The sequence below is a fragment of the Numida meleagris genome, chromosome 7 (assembly GCF_002078875.1).
Source record: "Numida meleagris isolate 19003 breed g44 Domestic line chromosome 7, NumMel1.0, whole genome shotgun sequence".
Lineage (NCBI taxonomy): Eukaryota > Metazoa > Chordata > Aves > Galliformes > Numididae > Numida > Numida meleagris.
The window spans coordinates 28,607,747-28,633,890 of record NC_034415.1 but is presented as its reverse complement, the minus strand read 5'-3'; the positions used below and the strand labels follow the sequence as shown (position 1 = coordinate 28,633,890).

General features: G+C 49.3%; 1 protein-coding gene across 5 annotated transcripts in view; it reads right to left on the bottom strand.

Annotated features, from left to right (window-relative positions):
* LOC110402282 (cAMP-specific 3',5'-cyclic phosphodiesterase 4B-like) overlaps positions 1-25,228 on the bottom strand; it is a 137,432-nt gene extending 112,204 nt beyond the window's left edge. For 2 of the 5 annotated variants that reach the window (XM_021404187.1, XM_021404184.1), the window contains exons 1-2: positions 24,906-25,228; positions 1,807-1,915 (exon numbers count right to left, since the gene is read on the bottom strand). In XM_021404187.1, coding sequence (XP_021259862.1) covers positions 1,807-1,848 — 42 coding nt within the window. In that variant the 5' untranslated portion in view covers positions 1,849-1,915; positions 24,906-25,228. Of the gene's footprint in view, positions 1-1,806; positions 1,916-10,976; positions 11,171-24,905 lie in introns of those variants that run through there. The other 3 variants (XM_021404189.1, XM_021404188.1, XM_021404186.1) reach the window with 2 other exon arrangements.

Here is a 26,144-nt window from a genome sequence, read left to right as displayed (position 1 = left end):
TCTGAGAATATTCCACTCGACATCTTTGACCAGTGTCATTCCCCTCCACAGCACAAATGTTTTGGTTTGCCCCTTGTTCCTGGGACAGTTCACCATGCCAAGAAAGGTTACAAGAACACTGGGTTTGGATACATCCCAGTCATCAGCTAACTCAGTGAGAAGAGCTTCCAGCTAGGCTGCCTGTCCTTTCTAATAGGAACGGTCTCTTTTTTTTTTTCCTCTGGGAGTTTCTACTTCTTTCTGTTTCAAAATGCCCTTGTGATCACAGAACTGGTCATCAGCCTTTCCAAATCTGAGCTAGAGGTTCTCTGTGCCACAGCAGAAGAGCACTGCAAGAAGGCTCTTAGCGTTGGTCTTGTAGAATTCAGCTAGTCCAACAGAATTGTTCATGTCCAATGAGATTACATCTGTACTGCGTGCAATGAGCTAACAGTTGAAGGGTTATTACAATGGGTGTGCATATACGTGGCAACCTCTCTACATTTTCAATCTTGTGCCTGCTTCTGAATTTTGATCTCTTCCCTGCTCTCCCCACCTTTCTCAGGCCTTGCTCAGCCCACCTCACAGCCTCCCCACATCCCTACGCTCACTTCCCCTACCAACTACCTCCCGTGCATCATCCCCTCCTCCCCTGCAGCCAGCGCAGCATGCAGAGGGACCTATCTCACCTCTGGGGAATTACATTGAGCACTGAGTGAAAGTGGTGACCCAGTAGCTTTGTAAAATAAATGAGTGGTTTAAGTTCCCATAATCACTTCTTGGGTCCTTCAGGGCGTGCTGGTGCAGATTCACAAAGCTACTAAAGCATCAAAATCAAAATTAGCTAGGCAGAAGTTTGAATGTAATATAAATTTGGTCTGCTGTACTTCCAAAAATATGCCAGAGAGCTTCAGTGATCCAAACCCTACCCTTAAACAGCACAAAATCTAGCCAAAACATTCCTAGAAACCCCAGAAAGGGGTTCTATGGGGGATCTCACTTGACTTGCCTTTACTAATAATTTTTCTTAAGACTTCAATTGTTTTCTTATCACTTAAGACACGTACAGCAGAGTGCTCTGACTTCCCATTAGATGTTAAATGTCCGTTTTCATTATTAGCAAAGACTGAGTGGACTATGGTAACCCTACCACCAGGTGCAGGCAAACTGATTGCGAAGCAGCACAATGTATGCTCTAAGAATGGAAAAGAACCACTCAGCTGCTGGAGGAGTGCTGGAGGATACACCAGCTCTTAAGCCCCACTCCTCTCCTGCATTTCCACATACATTTTTGTGGCTTTCCATTTTTGGAGAGCCCCAGCTGAAACAAGCAAGGCAATTAATGTTGTAGTTATCACGCCATCGTTACAAACTGATGCATTTCTCCAGAGAATGGGAACTAGCATTTAATTAATAGGAGATTACGATGATGATTAGCAAGCATAGTAATGGAATAACATGCATCATCGCATTAGATGTTCAGCAGCTACCGCAAGAGATGCTGAAATGTTTGTAAGCGTAGAAGTACAGCACACACACAAAGATGGGATCCAGAACAGAGCCTCCCTAACACATACAAATGTCCAGCCCTCTCACCTGCCACTATTACACTGAGCCAAGAAGAAAGCAGAACATGCTTTGCACAAAACTGTTCAGAAATTGCAGCATGAGTGTTTATTTCCTACTAAATACATAAGCTGCAAGCAACTCTAAGAAAATTAACAAGTAACTGAAGCAAAACCAGCTGATGCAAAGACAAAACAGACTTTTGACCTTACTTTCACCAAGTACTGGGAAAAATGCAATGCATTTTTTGAAGAAACATACCTCATCTGCAGTTACTGCCATGACACTTCGGCTTTTCTTCATTATTGAGATTAAAGTGCTCCCCACCGTAAGGACTTGCTGCTCAATCCAACTTCTTCAGACGAGCAACCTGCAAGAAAAAACAGCTGCAGCTGTGTTTTTGAATAACAAACCATTTTGGGTAACAAAGTAGGTAGCTAACTGCTGGTATCACAGCTGATTTGTAACTTGCTGCTCACTTCCACATGACGCTTGGCAGCTGATGTTACGCAAGTGTAGCCCTCCATGAGGGACAGGGCAATTTAACACCCAGTAAAATCATGTTAAATGTAATTGGTATTCACAAGGCTCTACAATCTAAGCGAGACCGAAACATGCCTAGGAATATGGGATCAAAGCTAACAGGTTCCACTTACTGGGGATTTTTCTTTCATTGAACCCTTTGCAGACATACAGAAACTCCCAGAAAAAGGCTTGAGCTGGCTCTGACAGAAGCCAGTCTGAAAAAACATAATTCAGAAAAGGAACTGCATGTGTATGCAATTCTAGTCTTGAATCAGAGCTCACAGCTGCTACTTATTGCCACTCAGCAGCGCAGCTGCTCTGACCCCATCCAGCATCCAGGCGGCAGCAGGGAACAGCAGCACGGGAAGGGAGCAAGCCCGCAGTGCTCCCAGCCCTCTGCTCTGTTCCTGGGGCTTTACTGCTCACCAAAAGGCTGCGCTGTGAGTTACACAGCAAGAACACTGAAGGTTTTCCTTTTCTTTCCCTGATAAACAGGGAGAACTGCTGTGCCGCTTCTGTGTGCAGACAAGATGCTCTGCGCTGCTCGGAGAGGCTGCAGCAGGGCCCTGCTCAGGGTTTGCTGCTGAAGCCCCCGCTGGAAGCTGTGAGGTGGGGTCTGCTCTGGGGACTTGTAACATGGTGTTGGCTGTGACAAACTGGGGAGCTTGAGCTGCATTCAGCTCACCTGGCCACACTGCAGGCTCAGGAGAGCAGAAAGCAGCCCAGGCCACCTGCAGAACAAGGCTGCAGGGATGGGGCTGAGGGCCAGGGCTGTGAGAGGGCAGCAGGCACAGCCCTGCTCCCAGGGCAGGGGGATGGCCCCGAGCTCAGGGAGCACTGGGACACCGTTCTGACATAGCACTGGGGTTTGGTTGGGTACTGCTTTGTGCAGCTCAGGGTTGGGCTCAGTGCTCCTTGTGGCTCCCATCCAACTCGGGAAATTCTGTGCCTCTATGACTAGTTCACTGCCTCCAGGTGGAATGCTATGTTGCTTGCACCGCTAAGGACTGAAATCAGAGAAGCCCTGAGGCAAAGCACCACTTGCAGGAAAGCAGCAGCGCCTCCAAGCAGAGCCCTGCAGGAACCTCAGCCTCCAGCCACCCCTCTGCCGCTCCCTGCGTGAGAGAAGCACGAGAACAAACCCACCTCCACACCACAGCACTCTGAGGAAGGAAGAAAAATCAGAGCAGACTCAAAGCGCTCACAACAGTGCCAGCTCCAGAGCTGTCTGACTGCAGCCCTGGCTGTGGCACTGGCACCTGCGCCGTGTTTCTGTCTGTGTTTGCCTGGGCTCAGACACCCACACTTGCCTGCCTCCTGCAGCAGCCAACGCCAGGAGCCCCGCAGCCCTGCCGGGCACACGCAGCCTGCGGCACTGCCAGCACACAGGGCTGGGCTCCAGCATGGAGCAAAGGGATTTGGCCACTCAAGCACCTCTAGCTTCCGTCTAAAAAATGGGGCCCTGCAGGCCAAGGTGCCCAGGGCTGGCTGCTGCCCTGCCCCAAGGAGCAAGAAGCGAAGGCCAGGCAGCCCGCAGGCTGGTCAGCAGAAACTGCACAGAAACATCTCTGTCAGGTTCACAGCCCATTTGTCGCCTAGTAGTCACACTGCAGGGCAGAAGAGAACTGTAGAATACATGGAACGATTTTAATCCGTCTTCAACAATTGTGAGAAACTAAACAGCCGTGTTATAAAAAGAATCCCCAAATGACAGTGGACAGACAGCAAATGAGATGAGACACGGGTAAAGATGACAGTGACGGCGGCATGAATTCACAGACTAGGGAAATTAATTCTGGCGTGACTACTTGCTGCCAAAAATATGCATTCCTCCACAGCGTACAGACTAAATTCCTGAGAAGGCATAAAAGGAGGAAGCAGTCTCCTAAGCAGCAGAACAAAGCAGGCTGCAGCTTTGTCTGGCAGAGCTGGATCTCCAGTGCTTCTTGGACGTGGTTGGCAGGCAGTGGGGGTGGGCTGGGGCTGGGCTTGGCGTTCCCAGAGGCCTTTTCCAACCTGAACGATTCTATGATAAGGACAAGCCTGCAGGTTCAAAGATGGGTCTACTGCGCAGGCAGAAGGATGCTGACAAGGCATGGGTCTCTGGGTTGCCAAGCTAAAAGGAAGAACTGTTAACACTTGGTGGGTTAAGCCATTCAGGAAGACTAATACAGCTATAAATAGCTCATATGTGAGTGGTGATCAACGAAATAGCTCACAGCGTTTATACGAGTGATGAACAATCCTGCACATTCTGAAGGAAGACAAAGGAATCGTAGAGCCACTGAGGTGGGAAAAGAGCTCTAAGATCCCCAAGTGCAACCCCAGCACATCCCCACCGTGCCCACTGACCGTGCCCCTCAGGGAAGCACCAGTGAGAAACACCACGAGAACTACCTAGCTCAGGGAGCATAACAGAGAGAAGTAACACAGCAGCAGAGAAAGAAAGAAAAAAAAGACATGGAATAAGTACTGAGGAAAACATCATTGGAAAAAAAAAATCCAAGAGATGTTCTGAGTGTTGCTGCAAATATGAGGACACCAGCTGCGCTCACCTGGCTTTGCAGACAGCCTGCTGCCATCACCAATGGCTGCAGGGCTCGGACAGAAGTCTTGGAAGGGACCCAGGCCCCCAAGTGGAAATTACAATATTACCTTACACGCTTATTTTTGGAAATACATCCACTGCTTGCTGAAAAAAGGATCTTACTCAAAAAGGGCCGCACCATGAGCACGGGGACAAGGGAATCCTGCAGACAGCCCGAGCTTCCTCCAGCCTGAACGTCTCAGGAATGACGTCGTCGTGCTCCTTTCTCCATGTAGGTTTCTCTAAAAAAATTCTGTTCTTTTATTATGTCTTTCTGACACCTTGGATGAAGACTGGGGGGGGAAGAATGAAAAAGAAACAAGTAAAACCACGCAAATTCCCCACCCCACAGAGGCTGCTCCCGAATTCCTTTTTTCCAGGGATATTTTCTAATTCATGTCATCTTCTGTCACAGGCAAAGGGTTTCTCTCTTCTGCCCACGTTCCCCAAAGAGAAACGACATCCCAGCAGGCTACGTGCGGCCAGCAGGGATCACCTACGAGCAGCAAGGCTTTGCAGCAGGTATTAGGTTGCAGTCTTCCAGTGCTGCGGCTGGGTCCAATCCATCTGGCCAGCACGCATGCCAGGCAGGGGACGAGATCTCTGTTCCGACCAAGCTGACCTAGTTCTTGCACCGGAGTGTTTTTGTGCTCGCTGACCACGGTGTTTGAAAATGACAGCAAATGCTCCTGTGATTTCAGGGTGATGAAGCCTTGTACTGAGGGTGTGAATTAGCAGCAGGGTTCAAAGCTGGCAAGCGACAGCGCCGAGGATAAAACTACAGGGATGCATGTGATAAAGTCTGCTTTTCCTACACGCTCTTAAAAATAGCTATTCAACTCATCCAGCGCAAAACCCTCTATTTAAAGAAATTTCTAAAGTGCATCCCAATGTGCAAACTGTTATGATTTGCAGTTCCAGGCACACGTTTCACCATGCCACTGCTTCCCCCCCCATCCTGGCTCTCATGACAGGCAGACCAGCCTCTATGCAGCCTGGACGCTCGGACGAGCAGGGCCATGAAGATCACGTCTTTGCTGCTCATGCTGTGCTGGTGCTTTGGATTACAGAAAGGTTCTGGCAAGCAGGGCTGTTCATCTGGCTGCTTTCATATCCTACATTCGTTTCCTTCTGCTTTTCAAGAGGGCAAGAGGCAACGATCGAGAGACAGCAAACCAAACCGCAGGAGACGAGGGCCCCCAGCACCCCGGGCAGCGCCGTGCCCCTTCCACCCAGCTCCAGCAGCACTGCATCCATCCCAGCAGCCCAACACTGACCCTGACAGGACCTGGAGATGGTCAGAGATAAAAACAGCAACTGGAATGCTGACTGAGTAGAGAAGCCTTGCGAACGAAAGGGCTGGGGTGAAGGAGATGATCTGATTGCACGGGTAATTGCATCATTTGTGAGCTCAAATCACAGTCAAACAACCCAATTCTCTACCGAGATCATCCAAACTTCACAGGGCCACACAGACAGGGTGACACAGACAGAGAGGGTGACACGGGGTGACAGTCACCAAAGAACACAATAGTCTCACATCTGCTTCTCCCAGACAAAGCACGTGGGCTCGTACTTCAGATTTGGAAACCGCACAGGGTTTCTGGAAGAAAAATAAACCTTATGTGGACCTAACATTAGGCAAAAGTAAGTTGAGATATGACTAGCAGCGACACCAGAGGCAGCTTTGCCTTTTAATAAAGCAGCCCCGTGATGACCCAGGAGCCCTGCTGGCTCACAGCAAGGCAAGGCAAGGCCGGCTGCACACAGCTATGCTCCTGCAGCAGCACCAGCACTGCAAGAGCAACCAGTGCACCTGCAAGGAAACACCAGCCAGCTGCTTCTGCAGAAACCACATCCCCTGAAACATCAGTGCCTGCAGAGCTCGTGGCAGCTTCGCAGAACTCCTGAGAAGCCAATCTGTTAGTGCTTCCATAAAGCGCTGGACAGACTACTTGGAGACTTCTAGCACTACCCAAAGCAGAAGGAGGGGCATCGACTGCCCCTACCTTAGGAAAACAGGAGAGACAGGATTGCCCTGAAACTCGTTTTATGTTTTGGAACCACAGTTCTCTCACCAACTCAGGGCTGACTTTGTACCTCAACTGCAATGCAACAAAACTGCAAATTTATCAACAATTGATAAGCGCAACCAATCCTTTCCCCATCAAAAGGAAACGCCGTACAGAGGATATCCCATGCACATATCTGAGAAAGTTCTGTCAGAAGGAGGATGCTGCAAGTAAAGAACCTGCAATAACCTCCCTGCCCGTGTTACTGCCGGGGAAATTATCCTTATTAACACAGCACCTTAATGTTCATTAGGAGGTTGCTTACTGCAGTATCGCTGCGGTTAAGCGGATTGCAAAGACTCATCTTTTCTCTGGCAACTTAAATCACTGAAGCTGAGAATAACCACGTGGGTTCATCCCAGAAATCCCAGTAACTCCCTGCTCTCCAGCACAGGCTGCAACCACATTGCCACCCCTCTTATTTGTTTCAGGTACAATAGCAAAATCAGGACTGGTTTGAAGACAGTATTACAGCATTCACTGCTGTTTGGCCCAACCTGCTCCACAGAACTCCAGCAAAATTCAAGCAAGATTTTTATCACTATCACTTCTAAGAAAATACAACTTCCTTTTCTGCAGGATTTTTTTTCAGGCAAACGCTCGCATCCCAAGCAGAGGAAAGAGCTACGAAAACTACCATTCCATTATCATTTTTTTAAGTACCTTCATGACTTTAAAATTGTATTTCCCGAACCCTTTGCCTACTCCTGTGGTCAAAGCCTATTCGTTTGGAAAACAATCTGGACCGTGACAAAGGCTGCAGTTTGCTGGTGGTACCCGGCGCATCCAGGATTGCCAAGGTCATGCTATTAAAAGAGGCACTGCGTACCTTCCTTGTTCCTGTGCCAATGACAAGCAGAGCCTCCCACTCCTCGGGCTGCAGCTGAGCACTCAGAGAACACAGAACAATTATTAATTATGCTTTTTTTAAAAAAATAAATGCTACGTTCATTTAAAAATACATAAGAAAAAAACAAAAACAAAAACAGGGCGACAGAAAATGCCCCAGCCAGCAGCACGGGACATCCCTGCATCACCAGCACACAGCACCAGCCCCATGATACTGATGCTTGCCCTCCTCAACTTACCCCACCATTGCTTTAGTGACAAGAGGAGAGGTTCTGAAGTCCTCAGGGGAGCTCCCCTCCCCTGCAGCACACAGAGAGCCCAGGTCAAGAGGCATGCAAGCAGGGCTGCCCTGCTGAGAGCACCAGAGCCACGCAGAGAGCTGCACAACTGAGCCTAGAAAGAAAGAACACTCTGAGAAGGGCACATCCCTGTTACTCTTGTAACAGAGGAGCATCCGTAAGCTTGACATTTTTTTCCTTTGACGAAACTTCTCATAGTGGGAAAAGGTGAAGTGGTCAGAATCAGAATTGCAAGGTGCCCCTGGAGAACAAAACCAGTGCTGTGTGAGACCTGCAAAGGAGAGGACTCGCCAAGGAGAGCAGAAATGTCAACTGCATACGCAGTGCAGAGCAAGAACCGAAGGAGAATCATAGAATCATCAAGGTTGGAAAAGACCTCTGAGATCATCAAGTCCAACCATCAACCCACCAAGTCCAAAGCATCTGCAAGAACTGCCAGGAGCCCAGGGAGCAGCAGTCCCCCAGCCCACGTGTGGTGCAGGAGACTCATTCACCAGCCTGCCAGCACTGCTCGCCTGCACCCCCTGCTCTGCTTATCCTGCACCTCGTGTTGTGCCAACACTTACAGCCAGCTGAGCAGCTGGGACGTGCAAATGAAGTCTACAGGTATGGGGAGATGCTGCAGCCAAAGCTGCTCCAAGTAAAACAGCACCTCCCAGAGCAAGCTAATTGCCTGGCGCAAAACTGATTCCGTGGCAAATGAGAGCAACTGCTGCTGCACTGATAACAGGGAGAAGAGGAACAAGCTCTTCTTATCAGAGGTATTAAAAAAAAGAAAAGCAAAACCAGCGCCTGGATCCAGCTGCTGCCACATGCCCTCTTCTCTGTCTGCATCCTCTGTGCACCAGGAAGCATTCTGCAGCCGATAAATTGCATTTTCATAAACCGTGTATTGTAGACTGCACATAAAGGCAATGCTATAAGGAGTCCAAGGAAGGAGAAAGAGTCCACAACCTCCATGTGCTGTTAAATGAGTACAAAATGAGGCTACTTCTGGGATAACAGCATCTATTCAGACTTGATGTATTGTTTCTAGCATCTCTGCCTGACTGCAGCATCATTGCTGTTTGTGAAAAACAGCGCATTTATTTTTTTAGATCACAGATTTTGTGCAGGAGTAGCTGCAATGACCCTATTATTAAATACAGGAAGAGCCACTCTCGGTTACCGTGCACCGTACATGTAAACTTTTTCAGATGAACCAGAACATACACTTCCCCCACAGAAAAACAGCCACGCACCCACAACAGAGCCAAGTTCTCAGCCACCTCCTCCCTGGGCTTAGCACACACCAGCAGCACCACAGCCCCCCAGGGCCACAGAGACACGGAGGAAAGGCCAAGCACTGCCCCAGAGCCACGCAGCAGAGCTGGCGTGGAACGGACCCAGCCGTGCCAGTGCTGCGCCAGGGGCACACCAGCTGGTGTGCACAGACCAGGGAACAGAACCTATTTCTAACTCCCCTATTCACTGCTTGTCTAAAACCAGCTGCATCCTGAGATTTCCGAAGTAGCACAGTTGTTCCTCCAGAAGCAAAGAAGCTGTTTAAATGCAGGCTTTGATGCTTGCCAGGAGAGCCAAACGCTTTCCAAAACTCATGTCTACAGGCGTCTGACACGGTGCTCTCACTCTGGAGGACACGTGGCTCAGCAACTGGCTCCAGTTTTCACAAAGTTCCCTTCCCATACAGAAACAGAGAGCGAATAAAAAGAGACTTGCAGTCTCACGGCAGAGGCAAAGCCTGGCACTCGGAGCGCTAACACAGCCATGATTGCATTAGCGTTGCATAGTCAACTGCAAACCTGATTTATGCCACACTGCTGCTGAAGGAAACATTCTGCCTGTCAAGCCCATACAAACCACTGACAGAGCAAGCCCACGAGCAAACCAGGCCGCTGCTAACCCCCTCTGGCTTCCCCGAGTGCCCACTGCAAGGGATGAGCTAGGCTGCACAAGGGGAAGAGGCCAAGGAGGCACTGGAATTAAAAAAGGAAAGCAACGGAACGAGGGCGCTTTGGTACTTCTCGTTGGGACGCAGCCCCTCGCCGCCTGCCTTGCTCTTAATCTACAACCAAAAGAATTGCAGCGAGATATTCTCGACGCAGCCTGCAAGGTGAAATGCTGCTTCCTTCCATTCTCTCATCAATGCCTAGAGCAGCTCCTGCTCCAGCACTTCACACCTTACATTCCAGGAGACCCTACGACCACGTTTTAGTATTCCAAATAACTTCTTTGTAACAAGAGATTTCATAAAGCCAGATTTAGAAGGACATTAAGCTTTATCATTCCGGGATTTTACTTTAGCAGATGTCACCGCTATTTCGTTTCATTCTGTATCTGACAATTTGTTTGTTGGGAAAATATTTGTGTTTTTCTAGGTTTCAGGCTGAAGTTATCGGCATTTTTTTAAATGAAAGAATAGCTTAGAACTCTGCAATTTTCTCAGAAATCAAGTGCTGTTATTGTTAGGTGAAAGCGGCAACACCAGCATTTTCCTCCAAGTTCTCATTGTAATTCTTTTCCCCCTCGTTATTTCAAACTCTTCAACCCCTTAATTACGTGGGGTGGTACTTCCAACACTCAGTGTCTGCCCCGTGCCACGTACTTTAGAAAGTTCTGATGAAATTCAAGTGCTTCAAAGAGTGCAATTAATGAGGAGCACTGCTCAGTGACCTTTCCTGCAGCACTCCCTGCTCCCAAGGCTGCATTTGACTGGGAGAAGCTTTGTGCCACTCTTCCTTTGTGTGTGTTGCTGGAAAAATTCAGGCTCTTCTGTCCAAATCATTCAGCACTGACACTGCAAAGAGAACTGCAAAGCTACAAGTTCAAAACTACTGGGGACGTATGAGCCCCAAGCACTATCTCTGTCATCCCAACCCATCAGCATCCGACCTCACCAAACACAATTTCTGCAACTGACAGTGAAGTCTTGAGGGAAAGCATCAATGCTTTTATCTAGAGATGCAACAAGTGGGACCATTCCAGCAGTCTCAGCCCTGTAAGGCAAGAGACATTCCCTCACTGCTAAACAGCAGGCTGCAGTTAGTTCTGCTCTTTCAGTAAGACCGGAAAATTTGGGGATAAAAGGCAGATGCTCACCTTTGCAGCAATGAAGCGAAATATTGTCCTTGAAATATTGGGGTTCTCTTAAGGCAGGTAACACTACCGGCCGCAGATGACCAAGCCCGAGCTCCTGTGCCTGCGCTGCAGAAACAAAATATCTGGGTATTCTCAGCACAGCATCCTTCTGAACTAACCTCACCCTAGAGCAGAAGAACTGCTGTTACTCATTCCCATGCAAAAAAGTCAAAGCAGCAGCGTGACGCAGACACCAAACGACCTTTATTAGATCACAAGACAGCAGCCTCCCAGATGCTGTAAGTCATGAGGACGGCCTAACATTTCTGAAAGGTTTCCTGTTTGGTTTTTCTTTTTTATTTTTTTATTTTTTTTCGATGACGTGCTTTACTCAGACAAAAAATAAATAAATGAAAGAGACATGTGTTCCTTTCTGTGGATGGCAAAGCAGACTTCCCTTCTGGGCAGGCCGAATGCCAGCCTTCAGGACAAGCAAGCCTGTCCCATCCCTGTCTGTATGAGCAGCACAATGGGTCAGAGCCATGCTGCAATGCAAGCAGGGCCCCCTGCGTGCTGCAGGAGGAGCCCATGGAGAGGGCTTGGGTGGTTCTGTAGCTCCGTGCCTCTGCCATACTTCAGCCACACAGAGGTAATTTCCATGGTAACGTGCCTCTGTGTTCGTGCCCTCTAGACAGCTCTCCAGCATGGAAAAACCTTCAAGCACACCAAGTCTTTATGGCCCTGGAAGGCAACCTGAGGCTTCCACCACCACTCTGGGGAACGGGGCTTTATGAGCCAACAAAGAAAACTACTGCCACTTGCATGCTTCCTTTCGTTTCTTTAAATTGCCGGAAGAAAAGAAGGGAAGGATTTTCGAGGATGAATAGCAGGCTAACAGGATCTATGCCTTGCTACGGCCCCACCAATCGTTCCGTTACCGCCCAGCTCGGTGAGTGCCCGCTGCAGGAGCAGCGCCTGGCATTCAGCATTACCCTCCTGAAAAGCCAAAGGGCGCCCGTATTCCTGCGGCACAACAGCGGCATTAAACTGCTCGATGGATTTTAAAGCAGGGATTAGCCTCCCTGCAAAATGTAAAGCAAAAGATCAACGGCTTCCTTTACCATTTGGAAAGCGCATTGTTAAAGAATATTTAAAAAGGCATCAGCTTTTCACCTTGCTCTTATTACCCCTGCACAGAGCCGACGGGAGACCCCCACGCTACACAAGCGGGGGTCAAAGCACTGCTCTGGGGCCTCTGAAGCAGCCGTAGACTCATCTCTCATCTTGGTACAGCCTAACACATGTGCATTTATTTCCTAAGAACTGTGGGGATGTGGCACTGAGGGACGCGGGCATGGTGCTTGGGGATCCTGCAGGTCTTTTCCAGCCTTCCTGACTCTATGATTACCTTAGCTTTGATTGCTGACAGACAAAGCGGTGAGCGTGGGCCGCAGATCAAACACCTGGATACTCTCACGCCTCCCCAGAAATGAACATCCGCCTGCAGCACGGGGATTCCACGTGAACCACAAGGCACCGCAACACAAGGCCAGGTGAGAAAGCAGCCTGCACACAAAACATACTGAGAACTCTACACGGGTTGTCCACCACAGCCAGATTCTCACCTGTGTCTGAGGGATTTCTGTTGGTTTGTTACATAAATCTGATTTTTACATGGAAGCAGCAAGGCTTTCAAATACTCGGTTTTAACTGAACAGATGCAGTAAGTTGCTATACATTACCCAAATATTTTACGAAGACCACAAACCGCTTCACTGCCAAATTACTGCTAGGTTTTGAACTTGCCATTATATACTTAATTGCTCCACAGTAACTTCATTGTTTTAAAGGCAGAAGCTACATGTAGTCATGAGAATTACGTCACGACATAGCAAGCCTTTGCTGTTTCAGAGATTTATTAATTCCTTACACAGAACCAGAATCAGCCAGATCACAGCAGCAGGTTGCAAGCAGCATCCCAGATGTCTGCACTCTGCTCCTCGGCCGCCCTGTGCCATTAGCCAGCACTAACAATTGCACTTATGTACTGTCTGGTAGCAGCTCTACCCTATGTGTCCCAAGCAAATGCTGTGTGCAAATCATTTAAGCACCCACATAAGGAAATACAACAATCCTTTCCCATATTGACTCCAAGCCCAGGCAAAGGAAGCACTTCTTTCAATAGCTACAAGCAGATCACCAAGTACTCATTGGAAACAGGTGACTTGTTTTGAACTCGCTGTGGCCATAGCCCTGCTCCTGGCAGGGACCTCCCAGAACGAGGTGCTCCCCCCACCACCAGGAAGGCTCTCTCAGAACCACCTGGCCCTGCCACCACTCCCACCTCTTTGGGGTGAGTTCTGCCAGCTTTCAAGCACCACCGGACAACACAGGGCATAGGTGTTGCATAGATGAGCATTGTTCCGTGGACATCCAGCAGGAAAAGCACGTGTTTTTGCAGCACATAGGGTGGAGAGGATAACCGTGCCCTTCCTGTGGACAAACCTGGGGTTTGCTGGGAGCCTCAGCACAGCAGTGCCTACAGCAGGGCTTCCCCAGGCAAGGACACGGAGCAGCCCGCAGGCAGCACGCTGCCACCAGGGCTCTGCATCCCTTCCCCCTCCTCGGCTGAGTCACTTGGATCATACATCTCAAACCTGAGCTTCCCAGTTACTATAACAACTTAATGGATTTCTTCTTGATGCTATTAATTACATTCAGTTTAATCTGTTCGTACCGGCTTCTGGAGGAGGCACTGTATGATAGCTTCTCTTCTGCTTTCAGAAGGCTTTTGCATTCCTAACTCCAACGCTCAGGTGCTCCCCCACAAATCTCCTTCCACGGAGATAAGGAAATGCCCATATTCCCTCTTCTGAGAACTCTGAATAGAAAGAAATGTTGTGGGTTTTTTTTTTTTTCCTGTAACCAAATAAGATGCCTGTAATAAATCCGAGAAAGCTGTACCTGGGCTGTATTTCTGCAGTAAATAAGAAGTTCTGTGCACAGAACAGCCTGTAACCTGGCCGAATGCATTTATAATACATCCCCAAAGAAAAAAGCCGAGCACTTGGCAAGCCAAACTACGGAGAGCACAAGCAGAGCAGCAGTCGGAATCTCATTTATGAAGTCTACCTTCCACAGCCTCAGGGTATGAACGGGCAGATGTCTGCTGCTGCAAACAGCAGGCAGCATCAGAACCAGGAGGCAAACCCCGAGCTTGGGGAGCGCTGCTGTGTGCAGTCAACCCCTACCATTTCCACTTGTTTCAGCTTCAGGGCCAGCAGTCAGAAGTGCAAACCTCAACCCAGCCACACAGGAACAGAGGACGAAAGCGATGACCGTGCCCCGTGCCCAGCACGGGAAGGCTGCACAGGCCCAGGGAGGGATACTGGCCAAGCAGCAGCAGGGGACACGGAGTGGTGGCAGGGGACAGATGGCCTTGTCCTGCTGCCACTGCCCATCTACACAGCGCTGAGCTAACGCAGGCTCCGAGCACCAGAGCCCCGCCACTGTCAAAGGACAGTGGGGCCAGCAGCAGATTGCAAGGCGACCACCAGCCACTGCCAGGGTGATGGGCTGGAAAAGAGGAAAAATCAAAGTCCAGATGTATAGAGGGGCACTTACAGCATGTCAGTGTTTGCAATGTGCTGCTGTACATCTATCCCAGGTGAGATGTCAGCTGGCTCCGCAGACAGCCTGCTGCCATCACCAATGGCTGCAGGGCTCGGACAGAAGTCTTGGAAGGGACCCAGGCACTTAAGAGAAAATTACAATATTACCTTACACGCTTATCCTTGGAAATACATCCACTGCTTGCTGAAAAAAGGATCCTACTTAAAAAGGGCCACACCATGAGCACGGGGACAAGGGAATCCTGCAGACAGCCCGAGCTTCCTACAGCCTGAACATCTCAGGAACGACGTCGTCGTGCTCCTTTCTCCATGTAGGTTTCTCCATCTTAGCTCTGGAGTGCGGAACCACACTTATCTGCAGAGACACCGCCGCACACCGTGCAGGATAATTTTAACCCCACAGACATATGGAGAACACTCCTTTCACCTCCTCTGCACAAAAAGCAAAGCTGATCGGATCCCACAGACTTCCCACAGCGGAAAAAAATTCTTCTCTAGATATTTTAAATTGAAAAAAATAATCATCATGGAAGCGATAATAATAGCTGTTTATATTTAGTGCAAAAACATGATGTACTACGTTTTAATCATCAAGGAGGCAGCGATGAGTATGAGAACACAAGGGAAGTAATTTTATGTTGCTCGCAATTTATTTTTTTATTTCAAACTCCTAATTTCCAGGACTTTAATTGCCCTGATTACAAAGCACACTTGTTAGATACCTCCGAGTAGCCTCGTACAATTTATTACTGCAACCATATTTTAAAATATCAAAGTATATGGCTAAAGTAAAAAAGCACTGTGAAGCAGCTGTACAAGCGCATGCGTGCACTTTGCAGCATTAATTTACATGCAACTTGCTTGCTCCCAGAGACACGGGATCGGAAACGACAAACAAAATCAGCCTGGCTTCCTGAAAAGCATAAGCTTTCATGAAACAAATCTGTTTTCTGGAACCACAGAGTAAGTGGTATAAACGTAGAAATAGGATGAACGTGCTCTGGGACAACGCTGCATGCGTATTTGGCCTGGAGATGCGGCTGCCAGGACTCCAAGAAGAAGCAGGTAGAGCTCAAGATGCCTTCTTCCCAAATGCACAGCTCATTTTCAGCCTGGAATGATCCCCTGCAGTGCTCAGAGCGTGGTGAGGTGCTGAACAAAACTTGTCCAGCAGTGCAACTGCTAGCAGCAGAGCGCTGATTTCAAACCAGGAGATGCGCAGACACCTCGGTGTAGAACAGCCCCCTGCGCTACCACACCAGGCTGGTCTTTGCACCTGGCTGGGATCAACCTCTTAAAAAAAGGCACTGAATAAACACATGTGAGGCCTTGAGGCTGCCCAGCCTCCTCCATGAAAGCAGACTCCAGAAAGATGAGCCTGGAGTCAACAGCACGGCAGCTCCAGGATGCTGCCACAGTTCACCATGCCCTGCGTGCTTTGGACACTGCTACACAGGCAAGCAAGAGCAGGTGCCTGCTGATGTGCAGGTCCTTCACCCACTGGGCAGCCACAAGACCCACCAAGTAAAGATGCCATTAGACATCTCAGCAGGCTGAAATGGAAAAAGTTACAGCAACAATTGCTCCAGGGATTGCACCATGTTGCAGTCTCAACAGATAGTGAATTATGGGAAGGGAGAAGGGCATTTTTCGTAGGGGCTGGTTGGTTGCAAGTGCTTTCTCGAGGCACTCAACCCCAGCACACAAAAGGAGCTTCCTAAACAGACAAGCACAGCAGGAGGAACATCATGACCACTGCCTTCATGTCAGTGGGGAAAGGAGATGTGTGTTCCTGGGGGCACAGAGGCACACGGCGCTGGAGCCATCACACAGAGAGGAATCCGCGAGGTGTCCTCCACTTGTTCCCTGCTGCACAAATACAGCGAGGCAGCTCACAAAGACACACAGCTGGCATCAGTCCCTGCTGCCAATGAGAACAGCGAGCAAACCCCACAGCAGCACCAGCTCTGACCGCAGAGGAGGAGCAATATTTAACTTTGCCAAATCCGACAAAGATTTCTGCTGATGGGCACAAAGTCAACAGGTGTTTGCTTAGAAAGCCTCTCTGTTTTCCCATCAGCCCAAACAAACCCTTATCTCTCACTTACCCGGTGCCTCCCGTCTTTCACTGCACACAACAGAACTGAGCAATTAATTTCCCTTACAACCAGGTTCCGTGACAGCAGGCAGCAGAACAGTACTACACTTCTACACACAGACTGGTACTCGTGTAAAATACTTTTTACACTCAGAGCAGATGACTAAGAAACCAGCAGCCTGCTTCCCTGCGACCTGATTATTTTTCCTTTTTCATAAATGAATGTTTTCCCATGAAGTTGCCAACAGGCCCCAGAAGCACATTAAGCAATAGGTAAACAAGTATTTATTTTTATAGCTCTTAGGCTTGATTTCATTTGAACGCTGCTTTCTTCCTGCCTTTCTGAGAACAGTCATTTAAAGTCTTCAATTTATAATTGAATTGATACACCAGTGACCGCAAGCTGCTGGAAAAAAACAGTCCTTTGGCTCCTTCAAAAATTAGGGAAATGAACAAAAATGAAGGAAAAATGTGAAAAAGCACAGCGGCCCAATTCACCTCCAGAGCGGGGGAAGCATCAGTCAGACAGCAAGCACAACACCAAACCTCTAATGGTACAGACAGGGGATTTCAGGAAAGCAAACACGCTTCTGAAAGAGAAATGTAAGGCTCAGGACTGGTTACATACGCACCGAACTCACTGGGAAAGTGCAGCGGAAGAGATTCATAATGGAAATGTCTGAATTTGTTTTCAAAAGAAAATAGAACATTGAGAAAAACAGAAGAAAACTCAGGCATATTTGTTCCCAACCCTGCATGGTTGAGGAAAAACTGTGGAAGAGAATCCTAAGAACAATTATGGCAGCATATTAATTAGCACAGCAGGGCATTTGCCCAGACCTCCCTGATGATGTACTGCTTTTGTGCTGCCTCAAGCAGGAATTCTTCATGAAAATCTTGGGGCAGAACCCCTTGCAGACACCTAGCAAGCTCCAGGGCTGGCAGCACTGGGATGAGATCCCTGCTCTCCTCCTCGAATCCCATAAGATGTACCCCAGATACCCCGAGAGCTATCTCCAGTGATAAGAGCTTCTGGAAGAAGCTGAATCTGAGCTCACGAAGTAGTATTTAACAGCCTGGTTCGAAATGTTCTTTGCCTCCCATCCCAGAATAGCTAGTGTTACTGCAAACCCAGAACACCACTAGCCCTTTTCAGAGGAAAAACTGAGAACCTCGAGCTATTTCAGTGGCCATTCTCCAAGCTGATGCTTACAGTGCCTGTAGGTGTGATACGTACAGATGCCTTTTCCTCCAGGGGTACAACCAAAATAGGCAGCAGCGGGTTTAGATCCTGCACCGCACACAGGCAGAGTGAGATTTGTGATTAGCACTCCTGAGCACAGTGTGCATCGTAGGAACATCGTTCTCTTTGAACAGAATCCCATCAAACAGGCAGCTTCACCCTGAAGGTTTCCATATGTTTTATACTTGTTTTCTTCTCGAGAGCTCTTGTGAGATTGGATCATTTTCTGTTTCTTATTTGGGCTCGTAGTTCCAGAAGTGATTACTAGCAAGGATTAATCATTTCAGGCTCCTCTCTTCCTGAAGTCCCCGCTTTCACACTATTTATAAGCACTCTTGAAAGCATCCCTGTTGCAAGGAGCTTCACTCCCGATTTATCTTTCCCATTTAACAAGCACTCTGGCAACTTCAGAAGGTTCTTCTGGTGCTATGCATTCAAGCAGTATGCAGCCTATTGCTTCCTCAAGCAATTACTGAACTACAAAAGCATGAATGAAATGAAAATCAACGGCAAGAACTTATTTTTCAGAGCGTAGTACTGTTACATCATTACATCACCCAACGCTCTGAAACCCTTTTTCACCGGGTGCCCATCGTGCAGGCAGAAAGCATCCAATCCACATCCATCCACACGACTCAGACGTTAAAATCTGTCAAGCAACAAGAAGAATAGTGCGGGCTCTTCCCTGTCAAGTGAGATTTCTTCCCTTTTTCTGTGCTTTTCACAGTTTATGTCCCAAACTTGATCCTTTATGTCAGAGAGGAAGCACTGTGGCTCCAGCAGCACCCAGCCCTGCGGGTCGGCACAGGCTTATTATCTGGATTTGCTTCCAGCAGAAACACTGCTGCTGGTGTCTGTCAGCGATACCGAGTGCGCTCGGGACCTCAGGCACAAAGCAAAAACAGAAACAGCATGGTTATTTATTCTAGCAAAGAAAAGGCTCTACTCGTCGTTTACAAGTGTACAAACAGTGTTAGAAAAGAAAAACACTTAAAAGAATACTGAGAAGGAAATCCTGGCGCTGAGCTCTAACTCTGTTTCCTGCAGCTTCTCTGAAGTGTCCTTTTGCTGTGAAAGATGCACAGCCAACTCCAGCTGATCGCTGCCCACACGGTGCTGCAAGCAGGATGGGCTCCTCTGCGGCTCCAGGAGAAACACTCAGCATCCCCTGACCCAAATGTCATCTTCCAGAGGTGGCTCACAGAGCTACCCTACGGCCCCAGCAAACAGCTGCTCCCCTCTGCTTGCCTGCCCAGCCCTTGGCAGCCTTCAAGGCCACTTTGTTGTGGCCCTGAGGAACGTGGTCGCTGGGCACGGTGGGCACGGGTTGGTGGCTGGACTTGGTGATCTTACAGGTCTTTTTCAACCTTAATGATTCTGTGATTCTGCAGTTGTTTCCTTGAATTGGTTTTAGATGACCTCTCTTCTTCCTTCTCACTCTTCCTGCTTTTCTGTTTGCAGAACAGAGCTCCCTCTCACCATGCTGTTTTACGACACGTGCTTTGAATGCCTCGCGATGTTCGTAATTGAAGGAACGATTTTGCACACCAACAATCCATACCCTAGTTTGTGCAAGTTGAAAATGTTTGCTAGGAAGGGCATTAGTACCTGCTGGTTACCCTTTCAGCCACTCCTTTATTACCTCTTATGCATTAACCACAGTCGTTTCACTTCTGCCACTGCTCAGTGAGGCTCCGTAGCTGGAAGGCGCCTTTAGCCACAAATAGCCACCGTCCCCTGCAAAACCTGCTGCTTATAAGCTGGCCAAAGTAAGGGTATTATCAGCTGTGCTGCACATAGCTGGAGAGCAAAGGAGTACATGTCAGCTGTTTAGCAGCTAAGTGGGGCTGGTTTCCTGTTCTCAACAGTTATTAGCAAATGAATTGTACGCCAGCAAATGCCATTTGAAATATTTCTCAAAAGCATCACCTCATAGCTTGTGCCCTTGTGCTCCCACTGAAATGCAGCCCAGACCTCCAGCATAAAGCCAGACACCGAGGAGAGCTTCCATGCACTCCCATGCGCCATTCACCCCGCTCCTACAAACAAGTACGTTGGCTGCCTCAACTTCTGCAATGCATTGCAGATCCTGGTGGGCTCCGCTGCTTGGCTGCTTTCAGAAACTCTTTTAACACATGATAAACTGCGTCCTACGCTGAGATCCTGGTATTGCATCCAATTACCTAGAGCTCAGCAGAACACAGAACTGCCAGGAGACGTCTCGATCAGCAAAATCACAGAGGCCTTCCACAGCCTGAGAAGGAAAGGTCTTCTGAATTAACTTGTGTTTCAGTTATAAAAAGAAACTTCAAAAGACTCCATCAATTTAGAGCTATCATTTTCAGAGAACCAAGTGCACAGAGAAACTATCTCTGAAGAACTGTACTAAGGATTTAAATTCATCAACAGCATAAAAATGCACGAAGCTTGCCACTCTTTAGGGTCAAGCTCATCCTTCCTGCCAGAGCTGGATAGAACACCCCCGGGGCTTGAGCTGTTTGGAGCCAGCTCCCACCACATGGGTTGGAGGACCCTCTGGTGTACAACACAAGAAGGACTCCCATGCTGTGCTTAACACCCAACAAGGCACGTCCCACACAGGTGGGACTGCTACAGCTAAACCGAATCAGGTCTCAGAAGGGAACATCTGTGTTTCTTCCCATGGCTGAAGCCAGCAAGGCAAGGAAGGGTGGGTTTGGCTGTACCAAGGGTTGGATGTGAGCCTTAGGAAGGCGGGCTCTGTAAAACTCAGAGTCCCCTCGCTGGGACTCAGAAGTCCCTAAATGGCTGCTGGCAAAGGTGACCGCCTAACAGAAAACATCTGAGCACCTCAAATTATATGGAAACCTGGAACTGAACTCCAGCCCAGCAAGGCTCACCCCATCAAAAAGCCATTTGCCTACTTGGCTCCAGCTATCTCTGTTTAAGGACCAGAATCCAGCACATTTCTTTGTGTGCTAGCAACTGTCATTTCTCAGTCGAGCTTCAGAAACCCAGCCCCAGCCCCTTCTGTGGCTTCAACCACGATCTCACCTAGCCCTATCCTTCCAAGCACTGTTCCCTGTTGATGCCAGTCCTTACAGAAAGGAGTGGTCACTGTGCCAATCCCTGACCCCAATTTTAGTGATATGCTACCCTAGCACTTGTACAGCTCCTACACACAGGAAAAAAAATCGACAATGCCAACTAGATGGGCGGCAGATCTCACCTGTTTTCCAGTGCCTTTTTATGCTATGTTGTATCAAACTCTCAGGTACTACTTCTCCACCAAAATCTACTGTAACCTCACAGAAATTAACAGTAACTCCATACCATCCTGGCCACGAACCACACCCCCAATCCAGTCCCCGTGTGCTGTCCCAGTGCCCATCACAAGCCACTTGCTTGTGGAAGCGCCAACCCTCACCCTGCTCTCAAGACTTCAATGAGTTATCGGTAAATGATTTATCAGGTTTTATAATTCCATCCCAAATAAAGATCCTTTTCCAGCATCACATAGCTCACGCTACGCAATACCAAATGAGGAGTGAACGGCACTGACCTGCATTTGGGCTATAGAGGCTTGGCATCATTTAGGGGAGAAACACAAACACAACAGCTCACCACATAGAAAGACAAGGGAGAAACAGACGGCTACAAAGGACTTTTCTGGACCTTCTACCCCCAGCTTAATATCAGAATGAACAAAGCGTATTGTTATGTACACAAACTGGAAAGAATGACAAACTCGGAGCAGACACGTGGTCTTACAAAACTACACTTTTTAAGCACCTAAATAGCCACAGATCTAATCCATCGCGATCCACTAAGCTGTCTCCCATCACTGACAGTGATGCCAGATGCTTCAACAGAAGCGCAAGAAATTCCACTGCTGGCAGACAGGGTAAGCTGCTCTCATGGGAAGTTCCCTCTGAGCCTTATTTCCCAGGGACTGGCTTAAGCTACGAAGGACAGACATTTACATCTCTTCGAAAGCCCCACATTCATTTCTTTAGTATTTGCAAAGTTTTGCACACTTCTGGATACTCCTGCGATTGACAGAAATTATTCTGGGTGCAGCCAGGTTCTGTGCTTCCAGACCGCTCCGGCAAATAGTCCTTCAATCTAATTACATGCCTCAGAAGAACAAACTAACTGAGTTTTTTCAATCCCATTGCATGCCTGCCTGTTCCTGCACGGCGAGGAGGAAGCTCCTTGGCCTATCTTTTCTATACCACCCCACCTAAGGGATGCCCTCCTGACCAGCCTGACTGCGCTGCACGCAGGGCTGCAGAAGAGCAGATCCAACAGGATCATACAGCCACAGAACGGCTCTAAAAGGGAAAGGGAAACAGGCCTTGCAGGCATATTTTTAGCAAGAAGAGTGATACCATCCATTTAATCTTTTTTTATGTTAAACAAGCTTTCAGGGTTGGAAAATGTTTTCATAATTAAGGAGCGCAGTTAAAATGTTTTACCTACAATAGCTCAACAAGCATTCCTCCACATTGCCTGAAACCAAAACATTACGGCAGCAAGAACCTGAAAGTGAAGCTGACAAATTATTTCAGCTCTCTAAAATGAGAGAAATACAGAAAAAAAAAACCAAAAACAACAACAAAAAAAAACCCACAACACGGAGCGTGAGTAATAACATCAGATTAATATCCCTTCGCTTTAGGAGCAATATTTAACGTATGCAGACACATTTGTTTGCAACAGCCTTCAAGTTGAGGGGAGTTCTTTCCCATCGCCGGTTCTATGCCTTTCTAATAGTCTTCCCATCTGCTGGGGCTATATTTATCCCACTGACATAACTATACAGTTTCATTTACTGATGTAGCCGGTGCAAAAACTTGCACGCTTCATTTTCTGCACAATGGACATTTAATTTAAACAAGCAGTGTCTCTACACACCATTTTGCCACTATTTTTCTCAGCGTATGGAAACCACCACTTCAGTGCAGGTCAGCAAGACTCAAGTTCTTGAAGGTAATAAATATACACTTATAATAAATACACACCGTGCTTTTACAGAGAAACCAGAGGAGCTACAGCCATAGCTTGTGCAGCACGGATAACTCCAGGACAGGTCTGCTTGGGTAAAACAAGTCGCCCCAATCAGGTGAGTTATCAGCGCTACAACCTGCCACATAAGGATGGATTTTACAGTTCTATCCAGAGTTCCCACATTAAATATTGAAGACTGTTGATTGCAATGACTTTAAAGTAAGACTACTGCTCACAGAGATGATTAGACAGCTAACCTGTTATAAGCTTCCTGAGAGATAAGACAGACTCCTGAGTAAGGATCTGAGCATTGGATAAGCAGGGGCCTACGATGGAGCTCAGCGCTGGGAAGCACCAAGCCGGGAGCAGCAGGGAGATGGAGTGGGCAGAAAAGAGAGCAGGATGCATCTGCAGCACCTTGGATGCTATCAGAGTGAGGAAAGGGTCCTACCTGCAAACACCGATACAGCACGGAACCAGGATTTGGTGAACTACCACGTCCCCGACACAGCAGACTGAGCTTGAGTTTTTGTGCCTGGATGCAAACTCAACCCCAGCACAGTTTTGGAAGCAGCAGCCAAGCAGGGCTGAAACTCGTATTTCAGCTCAGACTCAAATTTGGATATTACATTAAAATGGTTTACTGGGATGTCAGACCTCCGAGGACGGGAGGAGAACAAGACAGAGGTGTGACTGAGAGTACCTGAGCAGGCACAAGGTAACACATCAATAAATCATCAATACGAATCAGACACAAGAAACAGACAGATAATTACTGTAAATACTCTGCTGTATGCAGCCAGTGTACTTCATGGTGGGCGAGGAAAGCGCTCTCTGTACTAAAGAGCTTAGGTTTCAGCTGAGCTATAAACCAGAGATTTGTCCACAATCCGGCCACCAGCTCTGCACGAGGGTCTGCCTCACAGCAGCACAACAGCCCTCTGTTCAGCTGGATCTAAACCATGCCATTACCCTGCTCACTCACTGCTGCTTCCCCGGACATTCCCCTCAGCATTTCAGAGGGAAACAGCATGCCCCAAGGTCCAAATCCTGCTAAGACAGCACACAGATCTACCAGGAATTCTCTCTGCAGCGCTGGGGACCTCTCGGGATGCTCTGTTGCAATTCCACACCGAGAACTGCTCACTTCCGTGGTGACGTTCCTCCAGAGGCCTCGGGAGAGGGCCGGGTGCTACCGGGGCTGCGTTCCCTCCTCACCCCCAGACACGGGGATGGAGGCAGCTCCCCCCGCTCCCCGCTATGGGGGAACACCAAACTTCCCCATCCATCCTCCCCGAGCTGAGAAAGGGAAACCTGAACAACAAAGTGACTCAAAGCACATGCGAGCGAACGTGATGCACGGCAGCAGAAGCCAGGAGGGAAAACGCCACAGAGAAACCCGTGTAGCGAGGGCTGACCTGAGAAGGGGCCACAAGGAGCCACTGGTTGCTTTGGGCACATGGCACACTCCTGGCCTGGCTGTGTCCCACGTCCCTGTGTCCCATGTCCCTATGCCCCCGGTGTCCCTGCGTCCCCTCGGCCCCAGGGACATGGCCACAGACGCTGATTTCAGTGGACTATTATGATGGGACAGCCCTGACGTTCCCTCTCCTTCACAGAGTCCAGAATAAAATGAGTAACCCCGATTTAAAAAAAAAAAAAAAAAGAAAAAAGAAAAAAAAAAAACAAAACCGAACAGACGACATACATACGGATATTTACATCTTCCCTCCTCAGAAAACCATTTATATTTTCCNAAAACAAAACCGAACAGACGACATACATACGGATATTTACATCTTCCCTCCTCAGAAAACCATTTATATTTTCCTCGTAGGAAAAGCCGTCCATTCCTATCACCGTGCGACTCCACACGACAGCACCAACCCAGCCCTGGACGACCCCCGGCCGCGGGGACACCTGCACACGCGGCCCCGCGCTGCGGCAGCTCCCGCTCAGCCCTGCCACAGCCCCGGGAAGCCGCTTACCTCCGCCGTTACCCCGCGCCGTCTCCGCAGCTCCGCCGCGGGGCTCAGCGAGCTGCTCGGCGCTCCATGGCCGGCTATCCGCAGCCGGCAACGGCAGCGAGCGGCGGCGGTGCGAGCGGGGCCGCCACCTGCCAGGGCTGCGCCGGCGGCTCGGCTCGGCTCGGCTCCCCTCGGTACGGCTTGGCGCGGCTCGGCTGGCTGCGGCTCGGTTCAGCTCTGCTCCGCTCCCCCCCCAGCCGGCCGCGGGCTGCCGGGAGGGAGCGGCGCCGTCCCCCGCGGGCGCGGGGCGGGCTCACCTCAGCGGGCGCTCCGCAACGGGCGGGAAGGAGGGAGGGGCGAGCGCCGCCCGTGAGGAGAGCGGCGGTGCCCGCGGAGCCCGGCCCCGAGCGGAGCCCGCGCTGCGCCTCGCCTCCTCACAGCCCTCTGAGGCCGCCGCTCAGCTCCGGGCCCCGAGCTCCCAGAAAGACAGCGAGGCCCTGGAGCGTCCAGAGAGGGGCAGCGATGCTGTGAGGTGCAAAGTCTTGCCGCCTGGGTCGAGGCAACCCCCGCCCCCGTTACCAATACAAATCGGAGGAGAAAAGGATTGAGAGCAGCCCTGCCGAAAAGGACCCGGCGGTACGGGTGGATGGGAAGCTGGATGTAAGCCAGCAGTGTGCCCTCACAGCTCAGACAGCCAACTGCGTCCTGGGCTGCATCAAAATTGGACTTGATTATCCTGAGGGTCTTTTCCAACCTGAGCAATTCTCTGATTCTGTTTTAAAAGCAGCGTGGCCTGCAGGGCAAGGGAGGGGATCCTGCCCCTCTGCTCTGCGCTGTGAGGCCTCACCTGGAGCACTGCGTCTGGGTGTGGAGACCTCAGTACAGGAGAGACATGGAGCTGATGGAGAGCGTCCAGAGAAGGGCCACAGCAATGATCCACGGAATGGAACACCTCCGTATGAGGACAGGCTGAGAGCTGGGGCTGTGCAGCCTGGAGATGAGAAGGCTGCGAGATGACCTGAGAGCGGCCTGCCAGTATCTAAAGGAGAGCTACAGGAAAGAAGGGGATGGACTCTTTCAGGGTCTGTGGCGACAGGACAAGGGGAAATGTCTTCAAGATCAAAGAGGGTAGGTTTAGGTTAGATAGAAGAAAAAAAATCTTTTACAGTGAGAGCGGTGAGGCACTGGCACAGGTTGCCCAGAGATGTGGTTGATGCCCCATCCCTGGAGACTTTCAAGGCGAGGCTGGATCAGGCTCTG